General features: G+C 38.2%; 2 protein-coding genes across 2 annotated transcripts; both read left to right on the top strand.

Annotated features, from left to right (window-relative positions):
• Window positions 1-770: 770 nt before the first annotated feature.
• On the top strand, window positions 771-9,946 carry LOC308404362 (granzyme K-like; the record flags this gene model as incomplete). The annotated part of the gene is made up of 9 exons (XM_080894389.1): window positions 771-834; window positions 1,172-1,313; window positions 1,599-1,731; window positions 2,486-2,752; window positions 3,198-3,270; window positions 6,913-7,054; window positions 7,898-8,036; window positions 9,116-9,385; window positions 9,523-9,946. The coding sequence occupies 9 exons, from the start codon at window positions 771-773 to the stop codon at window positions 9,682-9,684; spliced, it is 1,392 nt and encodes a 463-aa protein (XP_080750515.1). The 3' UTR covers window positions 9,685-9,946.
• Window positions 9,947-13,845: 3,899 nt separating this feature from the next.
• LOC308404361 (granzyme A-like) lies at window positions 13,846-21,020 on the top strand (the record flags this gene model as incomplete). The annotated part of the gene is made up of 5 exons (XM_080894388.1): window positions 13,846-13,909; window positions 14,095-14,236; window positions 14,858-15,005; window positions 20,501-20,770; window positions 20,859-21,020. The coding sequence occupies 5 exons, from the start codon at window positions 13,846-13,848 to the stop codon at window positions 21,018-21,020; spliced, it is 786 nt and encodes a 261-aa protein (XP_080750514.1).
• Window positions 21,021-22,213: the final 1,193 nt, after the last annotated feature.

Below are 22,213 nucleotides of genomic sequence, written 5' to 3'. Positions count from 1 at the left end.
CAATCACATTTGCTGGAAACACATGAGATAAAACACATTTTTTGTGGACACACAAACCCCATGAAAGTAAAACAACAAAGTGAGATTATTCAACCTGTCAGCCAGAAAGATTCACCACTTTCCGTATTACAAGCCTTAAAAAAGAGAAGGCTGTGAACAACTTTTTCTTGCACATACTGTCTTCTCATTCTGAGTAGTATTAATTACAGTAATGTCAACATAGAAAACATCCACTTTATGACTATACATTCAATTAAGTAATTAATTATTAATAATTTGAAAATAATCAGTTCCTTCTTCTTTTGGGCACTACCTTTGAGATGTTTCCTTCAGGATGTATCTGTGGACTGTCTGCTGACAGACATGCCTCATTGTCTCTTACTGGCACTAGTTGACAGGTGAAGCTGCTTCAAAGCTACATGTCTGATAAGGAAATAATCTCTACACCAATTGTAAAGTTATTATAAAGTGCTTTTTCTTTTAACATCAATACACTCTTCTAGCTTTTTTCATACAAGTAGATTTATGGACACGTACACTCAAGGATGACTCATTGTACACCAGACAGAACAAACCTCAGCAACGACATAGAAAAAAGACATGGTTACTGAATGAATACTTGTAAATGCTACCACTGTCTTTGAAACAAATGCATTCCCACGCCTTGCTTGAGCCCATTATGCTGAATTTTCAGACCACTTCCTTTAGGCTTGATACATAAAGACGAGTGCGCACCAGTGTGTGTTTTAGTCAAAGCCAAATAAGAAGAAATGTACTGCTTCGGATTTTTCAGTGTCTTGATCTCATGTGTCGTTCTTCTCATTGTTCAGTCAAGTGAGTCATTTCTTCTGCTTTTGATTTATTTAGTGGTTAATTAATGTACATATGTCTAAGTCATAGTAATGTTTTTCAGCAAATTTGTTATGGTTTCTTAGTTGGAGTGTAATTTCACTTTTCCTGATCACTCCTACATGGATTTTAAAGGTTTCATAAATGTTAGAATTTGTATTTGGATGTGCTTCAGGTATTTTGTGTATAGATTCTGTGATCTGTGTCACATAGATGTCTTATAGGCTTACAAAGTAAGTTGTGCAGAGAGTTTTCTGTCTTTGGTTTAAGCGCTTGTCGACTCATTTGTCTTAGTGATCTCTTTGAATATTTGTCATTTTAGGTGATGGTTCTGAGATTATTGGAGGCAATGAAGTCAAGCCACACTCACTGCCTTTCATGGCTCTGCTTGAGGGTAACAAGGGCAATTGTGGAGGGATACTAATTGATGAAGCATGGGTCCTGACTGCTGCTCACTGTGATAAGTAGGAATCTGAAGCATTTGTTTATGTTTTTACTGGATCACAAAAAAATCCATGTCATCATGGGTATTGAAAATATCATACAAGTCAACATGTTTAAGCTTCATGATACTCCAATCAGCTACATGCCACATCGTGACCTTAGTAAAAATTTTTTTATCATGTAACCACTCAGTAATCAGAGAGAAAGCAAATCTTCATTTCTTCTCTATTTGACACTTTCTTGGCCAGTAAACCTATGCCATAATTGAACTTTAATTTAACACTGCATTGTTTTGGCTCTTTTAGAATTAAGAACGTGTTGCTGGGAGTGCACTCCATCAGGAGAGATAAAAAAAAGCAGATCCAAAAGGTGAAAAAAAGTTTTCCTCATCCCTGTTTTGATGCAAAAGACAGGGTCAATGACCTCATGTTACTCAAGGTAAGGTGACTATAACAGAATGGAAAAACGATCCTTAGCGATTTCTATAAAAGTTATGTTTGCTGACATTACATAATACATGTTAAGCAAGAAAAGCAAATGTTTATTCAAGATAAACACAACTGCAAAGCCAGGCTGTCACTTATGATTATTTAACTTCAGATGTAAAATAAGGTCTTTCTCATCTTCCCATCTGTTCAAAATTCAACAGCTCAAATTCCACCTGAGACCAGAAAGAGAAAGATGCTTTTCTGCAAAATTTAGATAATTTTTCTTTTTTCATTTAATGTTTGTACGACAGAGCATCAGGGCCGCATTAAGAACAAAAGTATTACTAATCATTTTGAGAATAAAGTGGAAACTTCAAGATAATCTTTAAATCTTGAAACTGTTTTTCAAGAAAAGAGTGGGAAAGTGGAGATTACAGTTGTTGTGTCAAGACACATTGCCACATTTGTCATGCCCTCTTGGAAGAGTGGATTTTGTATAGGATATAACAGTAAGTGTAAGCTGCACAATCCTGAAAACTTCTGGTATTTTGAATTTTTTGTTCAAAATAGAATTACGACTTTAGTCTCTCAATTTTGATTGTGATTAAAGACTGACTTCATGTTGAGTCGGCTTAAGTAGTTTCATTTAAAATAAATGTGTTTTTTTTTAATTGTTTTTATTTTATCTTATTTATTTATTGTAAAAATTCTATTAAGGCAATGATGAATTCATTATGCTTAAGTAATTATATCTTAAATTTTAGCTTAACAAAAAAGTGAAGAAAACCGAGACGGTTAATTGGCTCAAGTTGGGCAACGCTGTCAAAGATCCTGCAGCTGGAAGCATCTGTGTGGTGGCTGGATGGGGAGCAACTAAAAGCAAAGCCGAGCAAATGTCAGATGTCCTGAGGTCTGTCAATGTGACAGTGATTAACAGAGTGAAGTGCAACTCACGTGCCTATTACAACCTCGACCCTGTTATCACCAGCAGCATGATATGTGCTGGATCAGAGACAGCAGATACCTGTCAGGTATGTATGCTTGATAGTCATTTTTACCACTTTAACTGTTAATGATCAGAAAAAATAAACTACTAAATAAATTCAAGTCTATTTCATTCTATTTATATCACAACAACAGTTGTCTTAAAGCATTGTAAGGTAAAGACTGTACAATAATACAGAGAAAACACCAACAATCAGAAGACCCCCTTTGAACAAGTACTTTGGAGACAGTGGGAAGGAAAAGCTGCCTTTTAACAGGAAGAAACCTCCAGCACAGCCAGGTTCAGGAGGGGCAGCCATTTGCCTCGACCAATGGGAGGTAGAGGGAGGAGGACAGGAAAAAGACATGCTGTTGACGAGATTATTATGGGCAGAGATTATTAATATTTTATAATTAAATGCAGAGTGATGTATAAACACACAGTGAATGAAGAAACACTCAGTGACCATCATATTATAATTTTCTCTACAGGGAGATTCAGGAGGACCGCTGTTGTGCAGTGGTGTGTTGACAGGAATCACTTCCTTTGGACCTAAGGAGTGTGGTAACAAAACACACCCTGGAGTGTATGCTTTTCTCTCAGATAAACAACTCCAGTGGATCAAAAAAACTATGACTCAAAATTAGATCTCTCTCTGAGTCTTTTTCCTTCTTAAACCTTTACTATCTGTTAAACATTTGTTTTTGTTGCATAAATTTAAATACAAATTTTTGTCACCAATGGTCTGCATTTATATGAGTCTATATTTTGAGGTTTAAAGGATTTTGTTAAAGCAGATAAGATTTCTCTAAGAGTCTTACTGGACATGAGTGTTCTCAAACAGTGGAGCAGGCCCCACTGATGGGGCACAACGGGAAAATATCGGGTGAAATTAAGTTGAATCAGTATGACTGGAAAGCTGTATTTTTGCTATAAAATTCAGCATTTTTTGAATATCTGCCAAAAACTAGTGGTCTAAACGTTTTTAAAAAATAGTAAAAGAAAGAAATGGGATTGAAATGAACTCAAATAAAGCTGCTGAAAATGAGAAGTGCATGATTCTTTGCTAGATGTGCATGTTTTGAAGACAAAGGTATGTCATGTGATATGAAAGATTTCCTCTTTCTATCCTCGAGTGCCTGTCCAATAAATGGGGGTCTAATGATAGTGGTCAGGATCACCCACCATGACGGTTTGTGCTGTGACCGCACCTCAGCTTCAAAAAAGTGACGTTTGCACGCATTTATATGAATGGTGATATGTCACCACATGGTCCCGCACTTTATTCACTGTCATCTTGGAAAGTGTCAATAGAATTACAGTCTCGTCCTCTTCACCATTTAGCCATCTAGGCGAGCAAGTGTAACTGGAGTTAATTTTTTTTTCTAGACCATCAAACACAAATTCAAATAGTCTATGTGCACTTGCCTGTTTAGAAAACAAGAATAAACGAACTGTGCATAAGTCCAGCATGTATATGACCGGTGACCGGCCATATTTGTCATATTGTTGCCAAATTTGCAAGTGATGTGTCAAATATGATTGTCAGTCTTGGTATATATTAACATATAAAATTAAACTTTAGTAAACAATTAAAACACTGCTGCCTGAAAAACCTTGACCACTGGATCCACCATAGAGGGTTCATTTTGTGTCATTGCACCCGTTGAGTTTATGATAGACACAAATATTTGTTAAATTTGTGGCCCTTACCAAGTACCTCTCTTTACTATAATTCGTTGTATTACTTGAGTAATTCTGATAACACGATCCAAAATTAGCATTTGTTCAGTTTCACCAGGAAGATGAAAGTTTTGTGTTGACCATTAACCCTGTAAGACTCATCCCATTCAACCCCAACCCATTTTTGGGGGGAACTTAGATGTTTATTAACCCTTATAACAAAATACACTTTTTTTTTTTTGCTATATCATGTTGTTCATGACATATTTTTATTATATATTTATAATATTTTTTTTTTGTGTCGCATTTGATACATTGGGCTTTTTTTTTTCAACGTTTTGTTAACAACAATGTTAATATTTTGTCCATAACATTTTGAAATTATGACAAGTATTGATCATATTGATGAGATAGAAGTCTCAGAAACTCAGGTATCAAATATGATACAAAGGGCTTTATAGGGTTAATGTAAACAGATTACCAAGTGCAGAATGTGCATGGATTGAAGAGATGTAGCATTTCAACAGTAAATTTTAATAAACCTGTGCATTGTGAACAGATTTAGTGCTCATTTCAACTGTCAAATGTACGAATATACAGTGAGTAAAATAAGTACTGAATATCTCCCCAATTTCCTAAAAAAAGGCGCATATGAATATGAAATTCTTGCCAGATATCAGTAAAAATCCATCCAGTCCACACATGCAAATAAATCAAACCATAGAAGTCCATATGTTTTATGTAATAATGAGAATGGACACAGGACACAGAATGTCAGTCTGCCCCAGGGAAGCTGTGGCTACAACTGTAGCTTGCCTCCACCAGTGTGTGAATGTGAGAGTGAATGAATAGTGGCATTGTAAAGCGCTTTGAGGCCCCCGAAAAGCGCTATATAAATGCAATCCATTATTTTATTATTACAGGGTAAAAAAAGTATTGAGCATGTAAAGAAAGGGCAAATTCAGCTGGGTAAGTCCCAACTGATGGCCTGTACAAAAGGAGGCTCATTAGCAAGGTGTCACAGAAGAAACATGTCATGATGGATAAAATCAGTGGCCTTTGCAAACTTATTGTTGCAAAACATACTGATGACACTGGTTACAGTAGAACGTCTGAACTACTGAAGGTTTCAGTGAGCACTGCTGGGGCCATAATCTGGAAGTGGAAATGAAACAACATAATTTCACATCAACCACGACCAGATGCTCCCCACAAGAGTTCAGACATAGGACTGAGCCAAGAGCCAAGAACCAATTGTGGACAGCTACAGAAAGACCTGGAATCTGTAGTTAGAATTGTTTGAAAGAAAAACAAAAAGTAATGCACTCAACCGCCATGACCTATGTACACGCTCACCATGTAAGACTCCATTGAAGAGTAAATGTTATAAGAAGGCAACAAGTACTGAATGGAGTGAAAGTGGGACTTCTTGTCATGCTGTTGGAATGAGCACGAGGAGAGGTTACTGTAGGCAGGCAGGCAAAGTCTGTGGAACAGCAGAGAGCAGGTGAGTGACATCCAAAGCAGTCAAGTGACTGGAGTGAAGACGCAGGAGCAAGTGTTTGTCGGTGCTCACTTTTTCTGGAGGTAAAGATTTGGAATTATATTTATGTTAAAAGTTCTGTATGAAAAAAATCAAAATAACAAGCAAATTATTTAGTTTTTACAAACACTAGTATTCATTGATACTTTACACAATTCCTTGTGCAGAAATTCAAAAATCCATATGTGAAGAGTTCAGCAGCCACGGCCACAAAGAAGCCATTGCGCACACCAGAGTGTGTGCTTTGGAAGCGCTGCAGAAGATTTCCTTGAAACTGAAATCAACTGACTATTGACTGTTTGGGGGGTAGAGCATAAACAAAATGGGGTCCTAATGTGATTGGTCGCTTTGATTGACAATTCAGGTTACTGCATTAAACTGAATTATACTTTGGCACCAATATAAGTGCCTTTTTAACTTGGAGCTATATAAATAAAATTAAATTGAATTCAGTTAATCCATTCTTGACTTTTAATAAAAACCTTAAAACTACAATGGAAGTTCAATTTAATCCCCTCTCTCATATAGAAACTACAGAAAATTGTTATTATTTGTGATAAATCTGACCACTTGCTTTGAAACAATATCACCAGTTCATCAGCTGGCATGTGTCAGTTTTGCTGACTCATTATTTTCCATGATCAAACCACATCCTTCGAACTCAGCGTATAAAGCTATGCATCAAAGTAAATTTCATGGCATTCGGCATCTAATCAAAGAGGGGTAAGACAAAATGTTCTGCCTGAAGAATTTCAGTCTTTTAATCTCATGTTTGATTTTCTTCATCATCCAGTCAAGTGAGTAATATTTTCTATTGCACATTCATTCAGTACACAGAATGCAAGGGCATTACTTTCAGTATTACAAAGCCGCTGGCATTTCTTGTGTTTTACTCATCTGTTCCTTCTTTCATTTTTAAGTTCTTGACTTGATTATCTTGTGATTTAGATATTTAAGTGAATATTTTCTTTTAATTTTAGGTCATGGTTCTGAGATTATTGGAGGGAAGGAAGTCAGGCCACACTCCCTGAGTTTCATGGCTTACTTGAAAAGTAAAAAGTCTTTCTGTGGGGGGATATTAATCCATCCACAATGGGTCCTGACTGCTGCCCACTGCACTAAGTACAGACTTACTCTTCTGACATCAAATCAAAATATCTTAATATTTTTAACAGACTGTGAAAAATAACACATTGTGTGTTTTTTTAATACATTTTTATAATATATACATAATAATATAAAATAATATATACATATAACATATGTCTACATATAAAATACTGTCAGTAATCCTTTCACTGATACTGTGAGTACAAATATGCTAAAACTTCACATCTTCAGTGTAAATAATTTACATAATTACTTATCATGTTAATAGTAGGCACAATCAAATCAGCATCTCCTTAAAAATGTATTTGAATAAACTCATGGCGGAAGCGACCACATTTCAGTGTTGCTTTTATTACTCTCGGTTGCTGTCACTTTTCACACCCTGCTTCAGTTTTTCCCCTCGCAGTTGCTCACTTCCCCTACAACAACTAAGAAAGGACCTAGTTCACCCTTTTAAAGCAGGCGCAGCGTGATCGCTGATGACGCTCAGGTGCGTCCACCTCGCCCCACTACAGCATTGCTTTTAAAAATCCCTCAGATTTTTCTGCCGTTTTTAAGGACAAGCCTCAGCTCTCAGGAAAAAAGCCTGTAAGACACGAGTATGTTTGACTGCTTTGCACATTAATGAAAATAGAGGTTGATAACGTTCCAAAAAATGACAATAGACAAAATCTGTTCATATTCTAACCCTCATCACCCTACACCCATGAAAGTAATTTTTCAGTAAAACCCATAACGCAACCACCTCTAATAATATGCATATAACAAAATATAGAGTTAATTTATCTTATCGTAGTCCTCCCCTATGAAGCTTTTATATATGTTAACTTTACTCTGTATTTTTTTCTTTTACAGTATTAGTGAGGTGATCCTGGGAGCACACTCCATCAAGAAAGAGGAAAAAGATTCGAAACAATTCCGAGAGGTTAAGAAACAATTTCCTCATCCTGACTTTTGTAATATATTAAAGGGCAATGACCTCATGTTGCTCAAGGTAAGGTCAATATTCACTGTACAATTCACAATACTAAATGAAGCAAAGACGCAACCCTGTAATTTAAACGCTTTTTCAAGAAAACCCACTTAGAGGAATTTGTTTAAAATGGGGCAGTAAATTAAAGTGCACAATTTTTTTAGAGCTTTTAATCACATGAGATTTGATTTAGTATTACATGTTTTTTATGTTACATAAAACATTTCTATTTGTGAAAAGACAATTGAAATATGTAACAATATGAATAATATGAAATGTTAGGCAGCTCAGGACCTAACATTTACTTTTCTTCTTTTCTTTACTTACTCTTCTTACATAGTTGAAACATGTTTTTAAAGTCAAAACATTGTAAGCTAGTACTGACCAATGAGTAATAACTGACTGTTAAAAATTAGCAATCTGTTTATTAACTGACTCTCATTTGGTGTTGGCTCGCTGCAGTCCAGTATCACGACACTACACTCACTGTTGAAATTACCAGCTAATTATATTTAAAGTATTGATTAATTTTATCTTTAGGGATTTTCTATCTTAGCTCTCAGCCATGTTGCTATAGCATCATGCTTTATCCCCTGTTCCTCTGGCACTTTCCTGCTTAGTGTGCCACACTACTAGTTTTAGTAATAATGACACTTGTAGGAAGCTTAACCTAGTTTGGGGGTGAGCTGCTCCAAGTGCTCCAATTACCTCATGGACAACTTTTGAATCAACCTCCACATCTTCTGTAGTTCCTCTCTCGGCCCTTGGTATTTCCCAAGCTTCCCATGTTTCTTCTTCCTGATGTTGCTATCACTTGATATAGCTACATGTATTACTACAGCCTTCTTTCTTTACTTAGTTCCACAGGATCTTAGCTTGGTCATTCTTAACCACCCTAGAGGGTGTATTCCATTTTGACCTTGGGACATCCAGGCCATACTCAGCACAAATATTCCTGTATATTAAGCCAGCGGCTTAGTTCCATGGGCGTTCCATGTATGCACCCTGCTGTTATGTTCTGTCTTATTTACTTACTTTATAACTATATAAACATAATACATAGATAATCATTATCAATATGTAAAGCTTCTTTTTTTCAGCTTAACAATCCAGTGATGGAAACCAAAACAGTGACATTTCTCAAGCTGGGCAAAACTCTCAAAGACCCTGCAGCTGGCAGCAACTGTCTGGTGGCTGGATGGGGAAAAACTGAAAAGAAGAATAGGTCGGATGTCTTGTTGTCTGTCAATGTGACTGTGATTGACAGAAAGAAGTGCAACTCTCGTGGTTATTACAACCGCAACCCTGTTATTACTAGTGACATGATATGTGCTGGTTCAAATGGAAACGCTAAGGCTAGTACATGTAATGTAAGTATATATTAGTAAGTTGCTTTGTAATATGAAATTGTAAATTGCAATAAAGCGCAAGACCTTTTTGGCTTTTTTAAATCTCCAGAATAGTTAAAACACCCCCCAAAAATGTCAAACATTTGTTCTTGCTGCAGGGGGATTCAGGAGGGCCACTGCTGTGCAATAAAGAGCTGGTTGGAGTCACTTCTTTTGGACCTGTAGTGTGTGGCGAGATAAATGAGCCTGCAGTCTTCTCATTTCTCTCCAAAAAACAACTCAAGTGGATCAAAAAAACAACGAAGTCATCTGAATTTTAAGGAATCCACAGGAATCAGTCCACATAATTTAATGAACACGAGCATCTTTGTAATCTTTCTTGTTAAATCTGTTACTGCTGTTCCTATAGACCACTGACTTGAGCATTATTAATATTATCATTTCATTCTTTTACATTTTTATTTTTGATCTCTGCACATATATGACAGATCCTTATTATTGTTAGTCCTTATCATTGCACAAACTTTTCCTTTTCTTTGTTTTTCAATCCCCAAGTAACCCCAAGAATATGAGTACTCCTGTTTGCTGCATTTGAAGGCTACCTCTGCAATAAAAGCATACAAATGTTTTTTTTTTGTTTTGTTTTTTTAATGTACATACAAAACTCATGAAAGTAAAGCAACAAAGTGAAATTATTCAGCCTGCCAGTGAGAAAGATTCACCAGCTCCTGTTTTATATACTGAAACTGAAACTGAGGCTTGTGAACTGATTTTGTTTTGATGTAGATAAATTACTGAGCATGCTTTCTTATTTGTTCATTTTTCATTCTGATTACTTGTGCTCAGAAACCACTGACCAATCTTTTTCCGCACATTACTTTTTTTATTTTACTTTTAGATAATTCAGTCCTGGGCCACTCCTCCTGTTACAGAGCTGTGGTTATATGGTTATATAAAACTGCTTGATAAGCTAAAACAAAACTAAAAAATTGAGTAACCTTGTAAAGTAGCTGGGATAGGCTCCAGCCACCCCGCAACCCTGACACCGATAAGTGGAAGAGAATGGATGGATGGATGGATGGATGGACCTTGTAATGTTGAAGGGAAAAGGCAACCATATCTATGAAATTCCATGCCTTTTATTTGAGCTCTATTGTATTGAGGGGCGATCGTGGCTCAAGAGTTGGGAGTTCGTCTTGTAATCGGAAGGTTGCCGGTTCGAGCCTCGGCTTGGTGCTCTTCACCCGTTGCCTACTGGTTGCCTCAGAGGGCCCGTGGAGCCAGTGTCCGGCAGCCTCGCCTCTGTCAGTGCGCCCCAGGGCAGCTGTGGCTACAATGTAGCTTGCCGTCACCAGTGTGTGAATGTGTGCGTAAAAGCGTTTTGGGGTCCTTAGGGACTAGTAAAGCGCTATACAAATACAGACCATTTACCATATTGTAATTCATCCACAGGGATAATTTGCTGGACAGTGTGTGTGATAACGTCATGTAGAAGAAGAAGGACTTGGTACATCATGCTCCACAAAACAATAGTAACCAGCTACAGTGTATCCGAAAAGCATTCACAGTGCTTCACTTGTTCCACATTTTGGCTACGTTCACACTGCAGGTCTTAATGCTCAATTCCGATTTTTTGATCAAATCCGATCTTTTTGTCTGGTTGTTCACACTACAAATAAAATGTGACAGCAAACGCACTCTAGTGTGAACGTTCACGGCCCTCAAAGCGGCCCGCATGCACAAAAGAAGACGTCACACACAACACGCTCTGTTTACGAAAGTAAAAATGGCGGCTACAGAGCTAGTAGGTGTTGTTGCAGCAGTCTATCAATTTCTGCACAGTCGTAACCGACAGAATTTTGACAAATTAATTAGAGAAAGAAGGACACTGAGAAAAAAGAGAGCCCGTGCTTTAACAATGGCCGCCATGCTTTCTTGTTTGTCTTCTCCAGTGCTGATAATTGGCGTCTGTCTTGTGTCAGTGACGTAAAAGACCGATTTAATGTGATATGACCATTCAAACAGCAGTCGCGTTCTAAAACATCAGATATTTATCGGATTCAGTACCACGTACCGAAGTGACCTAGGTCGGATTTGAAAATATCGGATTTGTGCTGTTCAAACTGTCATACCAAAAAAGTCAGATTTGATGCTCTTTCGCCTGCAGTGTGAACGTAGCCTTTGTCATGTTAGAGCCTTATTCCAAAATGGATCAAATTCATTTTTTCCCAGAATTCTACACACAGTACTCCATCATGAAAAAGGGGACAAACTTTGCTTGAAATTCTTGCAAATGTATTAAAATAAAAAACAAAAATATATCATGCATTTAAGTATTCAGAGCCGTTGCTCGATACTTTGTTGAAGCACCTTTGGCAGGAAATATATCCTGAAGTAATTTTGAGTAAGATGCTGCAAGCTTGGCATACTTGTTATTGGGCAGTTTCTCACATTTTTGTATGCAGAACCTGTCAGACTCCATCAGGCTGGATGGGGAGTGTTGGTCCACAGCCATTTTCTGTTTTCTTCAGAGATATTAAATCAGGCTCAAGTCTGGGCTCTGGCTGGGCCACTAAAGACATTCACAGAGTGGTCCCTAAGCCAATCCTCTGTTATCCTGGCTGTGTGCTTTGGTTCGTTGTCCTGTTGGAATATGAACTCTCCCCAAAGTCCAAAGTACAGTGCTATGGAGCAGGTTATCATCAAGGATGTCTTTCTATATTGCTGATTTTATCTTTGCCTTGATCCTAACTAGTCTCCCACTTTTTTTCCTTTTACAGAAAAATATCCCCACTGCATGGTGCTGACACTGCCGTGCTTTGCTGTAGGAATGGTATTGGCCAGGTGATGAGCAGTACCTGTTTTCTTCCAACCCTGATGCTTGGCATTCAGCCCAGTTTCAGCCCAGTCTTTGTTTCATTAGACCAGATGTGGTCTTTTTTGATAGTTCGATGGTCTAAAGCACCCGAAGGACTCTAGTGAAGGTGAGTCCTTCGGTGAGCCTCCCGGGCTTGTTTGGGTAGCTGTGGTGGTATTCTCTGACCATGGAAGGGTCCAAAATGCAGACGGAGGCATCCAAAATCTCTCTTCTGGACCCCACAAAATCCACAAGATACTGATATTGATATTGAAGGCTCTTTACTACAATTGCTTGTATGTGTATATGCACTCTTTATAATTGTCAGGGATCTGGGTTTGATGGATCCAGGGTTCTTGAGCAGTGTGGACTCATTATCATTATTATTATTATTATTGTGTGTTTTAGCTGCACTGAGCTGCCGGCTGTGTCCCAAGTTGTAGGAATAGGCAGGTGTGTGTTGGGATGTTTGTTTGTCTGCGGTTGGCACTGTTTCCTGTAGGCTGGGTGACAGGCACCTGCAGGCCTGGTGGGTGTGGCCCTGGTAGGGGGCTGACCACACCTGAAGACCATGCCATGCACCTGCTGATGATGAGGCTCGTAGGGGGAGCTATTTAAGAGTATGATGGAGCTCCCTCTGGCGTGGGATTATTGCGTGAGACTCCAAGTCAGTCTTCAAGTCAGTGTTGAAGACTAGTTATGTGGTGTCTTGATGGCTGTTTCTATTGTGTCTCAGGAGGAGCGTGGAACGTCAGATAGCAGCAGGCATGGGGAATGCAGAGACACGGGAGTGGAGAGCACAGAACATGGATGTTTTGGGAGAAGACACGACACGGGAGTCAGGGGAGTGCATGGGGATTTATTCTGTGGATTATTTACTGCACTATAAATAAACGCACTGTTCAGCATAAGGAGGCCGGCACTTGGGTTCTCATTCCCCACTTCCCCGACTGTGACAATAATTATTTATTTATTTTCTCCTCCTGTTCTCCCTCTTTTTTAAATACCAGCTTTACCACAGAAGAGAGTTGAATACATCCATTATGTTCTATCCTATTCTGTCCTTGTCTTGTTTTTGTAAAATAATATTAAAATACAAATATTACCAGTGATATGATTATTTTTTCTGTGATAATGAATTTTTTAAAAGACTTAACGTAAACTTCACAAAAAGACAACCTCAAATGTTTTACTGAGTTTTTGTTTTACACAGTTCCAGAGCATTGTTTGCAATTATTCACTATGTTTAAGTCCATTCATGGTTTTATGATTTCAACATGTCTGTGAACAGTGTGTCTTTTTTCATTGTTTATTCTGCAAATCATTTTTTCTTCTGGTTAATAAGATGACATTTTAGAAAGCAAATGTGAAAGTGTCAGTGACTTACTGACATATCTGCACCCAGTGACAACGTTCTCGGAATCACGTAAAGAAACCCACCATCGCACAGTAAATAAACAAAATGGTCATTATTCGTGGTAAATTCAACCAGAGTTCTTGAAATGATGTAAGCTTGAACCTTTTGCAGCCAGACCACATCCTTTCAGCTCAACATAAGTTGTGCATTACAGCTATGATCAAGGTTTCAGTGCATTCAGCATCTGATAAGGAGAGGTAAGCAGAAATGTTCTGCCCGAGAGATTTCAGTCTTTTCATCACATGTGTGATTCTCTTCATCATCCAGTCTGGTGAGCAGTGTTTTCTCTTGAATTTGCTTTTTGCTCCATTATGTAAACATGCACAATGCAAACTCACATTACTGAGGTCTTTCAGTCTTACAAAGCAGTTTGTTGAGATGCAGTGTGCTTCTTTCTTTTGCTCATCTGTTCTTGACTTCAACATCCAGTGACTGGACATTTTTATTTTGTTTTAGGTCATGGTTCTGAGATCATTGGAGGGAAAGAAGTCAAGCCACACTCGCTGCCTTTTATGGCTCTGCTGAAGGGTGATGGAACAATGTGTGGAGGAATATTAATTGATCCAACATGGGTCCTGACTGCTGCTCACTGTCCGAAGTAGGAAATTAAATCGTACTTTTATTACAATTTTCAAGCTTTAAAATGTTAAAATGCAATTTAATACAATTGTTTTGTGTATATGCCAGTCAACAGTATATTTATTATTCTGATGCTTATGGACTTTATTTACAAAAGATACAATTTTTGCCGCATCTGGCTTTCATTATGGAAACACACACACACATTCAGTATATCTACCTTTTAAATAAACAGTTGATCTCTTACTGAACTATCAGACCTTTTTAAAAAGACACACATGCACATACACATACACATGTAGACACACACTGAGTTACAGAATTATGACAGATTTTCTGATGACATCATATTTACTCTGTTTGGCTTATGTGACCAGTGTGTCTACAGTATTATAGATGAAAGATATAGAAACTGTAGAGCTAATGTGCATACGTTGATGTTTATTTTTATCAACAGCATAGTATTAAACAATCTCATTTTACACATTTTACAAAGATAGATCTTTCACAGAGATGCTGTAAGGAATTTTATTTATAAAGCACTAACAACCAAACAATGATCTATAAATTTTTATTAACCTGTTCTATAAACAAACTATCATCACCACAAAGTGTTGTTGATGTTTTTTTTCTCTTCCAGTATAAGTACGGTGATCCTGGGAGTGCATTCCATCGAGAAAAAGAAAAAGAAAGAGACACGTTTAAGGCAGGTCCGAAAGGTTCAGAAATGTGTTCGTCATCCCAGCTATTCTGAAGAAAAAAAAGTCAATGACCTCATGTTGCTGAAGGTAAGGTGATAATTGAATGTCCAACAGTGAGCAGAGCAAAGATTCAGCAATGTGAATTAAAAAGGAATCTAAAATAACATATCTGAAGCTTCAGATAAGAAATGGTCTAAATCAAACAAAATCAAAGTCTCTTTTCTTCTATTTTCAGTTGCTGTTTATTCAAAATGCTGTTAATCAAACACTTTGTGTGCCTGTTATACTCTTCCAAGGCTCTCGCATGTCCCTATGTTGTTTTAACAATATCAACACTTTTAGTAGCTGTAATTAAGGTTCATTGCAAACACTGTAATTTATTCTAATCTGTTCTGTGACTGATTCTGAGTATCAGACAAATTTTATAAAAAGCCCATATTCATTCAAACATCCTTCCTTTCTGCTGTGACTAAAAAATAGCAGTTTTGTTGATCTTCAACCTTCAAAGCCCTCATGCTATTGTAGACACTTTGATGCTACTCAGAAAAGTAAACAGGGTATTGAATTCTTAATCTGGCCATTGCATAGACTGCATGCTTTTCAAGTGGTTACCTGAAAGCATCCAGTCATACTCAAGCCCCTTAAGGTCAAAAAATGGAAACACTTAACATTTTTCACTGACTCTGGCTGGTTAAATTCATGTCACTAAATTCACAATTAACCCCCTGTTAGCAGAGCTGCTCTGGGCAGCGTTATGGCACGATAATCTTAAGGGAGAATAAAAAGTCGACACACATATCTCATTCCTGACGGAGGACTCTACCACTACACTTCTCCAGTGCATTCACAGAGTCGTTGCATGGTAAGACCTGGATGGGAAGTGGGCGGAGCCTTTTACCGTCATTTTATTACGGCGCAAAGTACAAACACCTGTGGACACACAATCCAACACCCCCACTTGTACACAGGTTGGGGAAAAACAATCCTCCGGAAAAAACATCTTACATTCCAAACACAAATACAGAGAATTTGTCTAACTTAGACTTTGAAACTGGTTTCGTCATCATATCTGCTACCATTGACTCAGTTGGACAGTAATCAATGAGCACTTTCCTTTCATGTACAGCTGACCTTATAAAATGATATTTCACATCAATGTGTTTACATCTTTGTCTGTTCACTGGATTTTTTGACAAAGCGATTGTTCCCTGATTGTCCTCCAATATCATAGGTATTTCATACTCAAACTCATCAAGATCTTGAATCAAATAAGTCAAATACATACATTCCTGAACTGTTGCTGCTAATGCCATGTATTCGGCTTCACAAGTTGATAGTGCTGTAGTTGACTGCTTTTTGGTTTTCCATGATATCAAAGGACCATTTTCATTTAGGCTTACACAATAACCTGTCATACTGCGTCTATCAGAAACATCGGATGCCCAATCTGCATCACTGTATGCTTGTAGACCTAGTTTTCCACTTGAACATTTCCTAAAGCACAGTTCTTTTCCTCGACTACCTTTTAGATACCTCAGAACATGTTTCACTGCTGTCCAATCATCAACAGTTGGCGCATTGAAATGTTGTGACAGTTTGCTGACAACATAGCTTAAATCAGGTCGCGTACAATAGCTCAGATAAATAAGACATCCTACCGCTTCACGATATCTCCTCACATCTGGTAATGTCTCGAATTTATCAGAATGAGTCCATTTCTGTTCACAGGGTGTTAACCTTGGCTTACAGTTTTGCATGTTAAATCTCTTTAAAATGTTCTCAATATATATTTTCTGTGACATTTTGACACATTCTTTTTCTTGAATAAAATCTATTCCTAGAAAATGGTTAAGTTTCCCCAGATCTTTCATTTGGAATTTAGAAGAGAGCATTTCTTTCACGCCTGAAAGCACATTTTCATTGTTAGCTGCAATGAGTAAATCATCCACCCACACTATGATGATTACTTTTTCACTTTCAGTTTCTTTTGAATACACACAATGATCAGCAATATTTTGTCTAAATCCACAACTGCTTAAATAGTCATGTAAGGTTTGGTTCCAGTTACGACCCGATTGCTTCAGCCCATAAAGTGATTTCTTTAGTCTGTACACCAGTTTATTAGTCTCACTTGATTCTGTCTCAAAACCTTCTGGTTGTTGTATATATATTTCTTCATTTATTGGTGCGTGTAGATAGGCGGTTTTTACATCCATCTGGTGAACCAACATATCATCCTGAACCACTTTCTGCATCAAAACTCTCACACTCGATAAGTTAGCAGTCGGTGAAAAAGTCTCCTCATAATCAACTCCTTTTGTTTGACTAAAACCTTTAGCCACAAATCGAGCTTTATATCTGTCTGATCCGTCTGAGTTCTTTTTAACGGCATAAACCCATTTACCCCCCACTGCTTTCTTACCCTCTGGTAAAGTGGTTAAAGTAAATGTGTCATTCTCCTTAAGGGATTGAATTTCTTCATTCATCGCTCTTTCCCATTCTTTTGACTCACTTGACACAATAGCTTCGCTAAATGATGTGGGTATTTCACACAACAATCTGTAGCAATAATCAACACTGGTTTGCATCTGTTCATTTTCACACTCTTTCACATCCGTGATATAATCACTCAAATAATCAGGTCTCTTTCTGATTCTGGATGGATAACGTGTAGCTCCAGCATCTACTTTATCATCGGTTTTAACCTCGGACTCAGTTTGACTGCTTTCACTACCATCTGGAATATCCTCATCCTTCGTCTGTTTGGGTTCACCATCTTTTCTGGATTCATAAACCTCATCTTCATACATCTGATCACTCTGTGTTTGTTGATCCATTGTCGCGGGATTTAGTATTTTTATCAATCTGTGCTTTTCAACTTTCCCGGTTTTTGGGAAATAGATCAAATATGCTGGACTATTTTTGTCATATCCCAAGAAAACACCTTTGTCGCATCTTGGATCCAGCTTTCCCCTATTTTGTTTATAAGCATAGCACAATGATCCGAATTTTTTCATTCTAGAAAGATCAGGTCTTTTTCCAGTTAACATCTTATACGCTGTCTGACCTGTGCGTTTGTTAAAACATTGGTTCCGAATCACTCCCGCGGTTTGTACTGCATATGGCCATAAAGACTTTGGCAATTCGCTCTCAACTAACATGCATCTCGCCATGTCAAAAAGTGTACGCCAGTTCCTCTCTGCTGTTCCGTTTTGATGAGGCGAATATGGCGCCGAAGTTTCCTGCCTAATGCCGTGTCTACTTAATAAATCTCTGAACTGTCTGCTTGTAAATTCAGTTCCATTATCAGAACGAATGCACTTGATTTTCCCATATGACGCCACCTCTGCAATAAATCTTTCAGTTGCTTGAGTTGTATCACTTTTGCTTTTCAGATTATATACAAATGTTGCACCTGAATAATCATCAACAAACGACAAAACATACTTAAACCCTTCTTTCGAGTTCGGCGTAATCGGACCAGCTAAATCCGTATGTACCAACTCTAATGCTGCCCTGGCCTTTTCATCTGGTTCTCGGTTCCTAGTTTGAGTAAACTTCCCTTGTATACAGGCTTCACATTGCATGTCTTTGTTGATTTTACCCTTAATTTCCATTCCATCAACGACATTTTGCAGATTTTGAACATCCTCATAATTACAGTGTCCTAGAATTTCATGCCACGTTTGCATATCAAAACATCCATTACATTTCTCTTCAAACTCTTGCACAGTGTTTATAAAGAACAGTCTCTCGTGTTCATATATAGGGAATTTTGTTCCATCAACATGTTTAAGAAAACTGTCCCCGTGTTTGAAAACCACAGTGGCTCCGTTACTAGTAGCTGCTTTTACTGACAAAATGTCCTGTGGAAACGATGGAATGTAGAGTGCTTGTTTCAATGTTACCTTGTGACTGCGTCCTTTACTGTCAATCATACTTATCTCAGCATCTCCTCGCCGCTTTGCAGCTCCTCTGCTCCGCCTTCCGTCAGCCAACTCTACACAATGAGCCTCGGGTCGAAATGTGTCATCAAAAGTCTTAAAACTCTCGATCTTCGTAAAGATATGTGACGTCGCTCCCGTATCCACCAGTAGCTGGTTATTCAGCATCTCTTGGCCGCCGTCCGGGACCCTCTGGGGTTCGGAGCCCGTCCTGAACGCGTAGTCCTTCTCCACAACCCCTCTCGCTTCATCCCGTCTTAGCTTCCTTCTACAGGTCGCATCTTTGTGTGTACTACTCCGGCAAAAACTGCACCATACTCTGGATCGGCACGTTCTTGCAGTGTGTCTCTTTAGTCCACATTTAAAACACACAATCTCATTATTCTTTGATCTTCGGTCATCTGCTCGCCATGAAGTAGAATCCTGGTCTAATTGCACTTTTGTCCTCATTACGTTGTCATCAGTTACAGCCGCACGCATTCTCTCGGTTTCTTCATAACTTCTGAGTTTTACTTTAAACTCTGAGAATGTGATTTTTGCTTCGCTCTGTGTAACGTGCACAATCAGGGGTTTAAACCTCTCTGGTAGACCTCTCATTATCATTGCGATCAGAAGTCCATCAGTTAATGACTCACCCGCATTTTTTAACGCTGTGATAATTGCTTCTGCTCGGATAATATAGTCCGTCACACTTTCATTCTTTTCATTTGTGAGAGAAGTAAGTTCGGTGTACAGACTTATGATCCTTGGCTTGCCCACTCCTGCATAATGACCTCTCAAAATTTTTAGGGCTTTCCGTCCGTCATCAACTGCATCTCTCATAACTAACGATAAACTTTTGTCATCCAGAAATTGTATCAACTCTGCATATGCTTCTGCATTTTTGTCATCATCTTCACCATCGGCTTCTTCATCACTCTCAGCCTTTAAGATGACATCTTTCAAACCTTGTAGTCTGAGATGACCAAGGAACTTCGTTTCCCATATCTCATATTTCCTTTCATCTCCATCAAACTGCAAACGGGAATATCGACTGCCCGACTCTGCCGTGCGTCTGCTCATGATGCACAAAAACGCTTACTCACTCAATCGTGCCAAACTTTTAACACCTGCCGGTAACCTGCGGCTTTCCAGGAAACGCTGCCCTTCCTTTGGCAGTTACAGGATCTCTAGGATCTCTTTCCTGCTGCTCTGGGCCCATAACCTGTTAGCAGAGCTGCTCTGGGCAGCGTTATGGCACGATAATCTTAAGGGAGAATAAAAAGTCGACACACATATCTCATTCCTGACGGAGGACTCTACCACTACACTTCTCCAGTGCATTCACAGAGTCGTTGCATGGTAGAACCTGGATGGGAAGTGGGCGGAGCCTTTTACCGTCATTTTATTACGGCGCAAAGTACAAACACCTGTGGACACACAATCCAACACCCCCTCTTTACTTTTAAGGTTAGTCTTAAAGATTTCCTTTTTGATAAAGCTTAAAAGATCACGTTGACTCCTTGAAGCAAATTGTAGAGAAAGGAGGCTTCGGTTTTTGAATTACTGCATATAGTTCTTTTATTAAGAAAAATCTTTGTAAAGATACGTATACACAATTTATATCCTATGTTATGTTTCTTTTTAATCTTATTTCAGCTTAATGAACCAGTGCAGGAAACCAAAACGGTGAATTGTCTCCAGCTACATAAACATGTCAAAGACCCTGCAGCTGACAGCAACTGTCTGGTGGCTGGATGGGGACTAACTAAAAAAAACAAACCATCAGATGTCCTTATGTCTGTTAATGTGACTGTGATCGATAGAGTAACGTGCAACTCTCGTGACTATTACAACCGCAACCCTGTTATCACCAGTGACATGATATGTGCTGGTTCAAAGGGTAAAAAAAAGACTGATACCTGTAAGGTAAGGATCATGCATATTTTTTGTGCTTGAAGACCCGCTGCCACCTTGAAAGTTGTAAATAATTCAAAAGCGATTGCTCTTTCTGCAGGGGGATTCAGGAGGGCCACTGTTGTGCAATGGAGTGCTAGTTGGAGTCACTTCTTTTGGACCTAAAGAGTGTGGTAACATAAAAAAACCTGGAGTCTATTCTTTTCTCTCAGAAAAACAAGTCAAGTGGATCAAGAACACAATGGGTGCCCCTGAAATGTGATACCGACATCAATGCAGATATGACCTAACAGCCAAATATGAATCTTTGATGCTGTTAAACATGCCACTGCTGGGTCCACTTGATCTATTATTTTTCATTTAATGGCTTCTGTTTCATCTTTTATAGAGTAGGTTCCTTGCTTGCTATAATCTTTACAGACTATTAAAAGCATCAGCACATCTATTACATGAACAGGCGTTTGTTTAAACATCATATAACTGGAAGTGGGTTCATCACCCTTTCCCTTGCAGGAACTTGGGTGAGATATCTATAACCAGTCTTTTTAGTATTGTGTAGGAAAAGATTGACTGTCCAGTATTTTAGCAATTGTCATTGCACACCATACATAAACATGGGTACATAGCTTTCACACCTGAAAAGATAAGCAAATGTAAAAGTGCCTTAAATCTGCATTGTTTCTACTTTACTTTCTGTATTGCTTTTTGACTACACTTTCTTCTTTTTCTACTTTCTAATAAAGCAAAATTTTAAAAGGAATCACTGTTTATTTCATTGTTTTTACTATAGCTCTTTCAAATTTCCAATTTCTCAAACACATTATATGTCATATAAAAAACGTATCTGATTTTAGAATGCTACATTCTTCAAAGTAATGGACATAGAGCCCACCTTACATTTTAAGATACATAGTTAATAAAAGTTATAAATACAGTACTTGAACTTAATATGTCTCTCTCCAGACATGTGACATATGTCCATATGATTGGCAAACTTGTCCCGTACTTTTGCAAGCATTTCTGGAGTCACTGTAACCAGATACCAGTGAATGGCTGTGGAATTAAATCACTTACACAGTAAAGATGATATCTTGTAATTTATTTTCTTCTTTCTTCTTTCCCCCCCTGAGGTAGGTTAGGTTGTAATAATCTTTCCTGCAAAAGAGAGCTGTAGTAATGTCAACACAAGAGACATTCACTTCTAGAAGAACAAGCATAATGAGCCTCTGACTAAGAGCAAACCACAAAAAATAATGCTAAGACCCTGCACAGGAAGAGTGCAAAATGTCACGACATACCACAAGTGTCATCCATGACAAGGGGCAGTCTCAATTTGTTAGTTAGACGTTTTACCTTAAATGATGCTGTTCTTTCATTGCTGTCTGCTGATGACAACCCATTAGCGGCACTGCGAGTTGAGAATAGTTAAAGAATAAGAATAACTTTATTGATCCT

This window comes from Rhamphochromis sp. 'chilingali', assembly GCF_963969265.1.
Source record: "Rhamphochromis sp. 'chilingali' genome assembly, chromosome: 10".
In the NCBI taxonomy this organism is placed as follows: Eukaryota; Metazoa; Chordata; class Actinopteri; order Cichliformes; family Cichlidae; genus Rhamphochromis; species Rhamphochromis sp. 'chilingali'.
The sequence above is the reverse complement of the archived record's forward strand: the minus strand, read 5'-3'. Positions and strand labels throughout refer to the sequence as shown.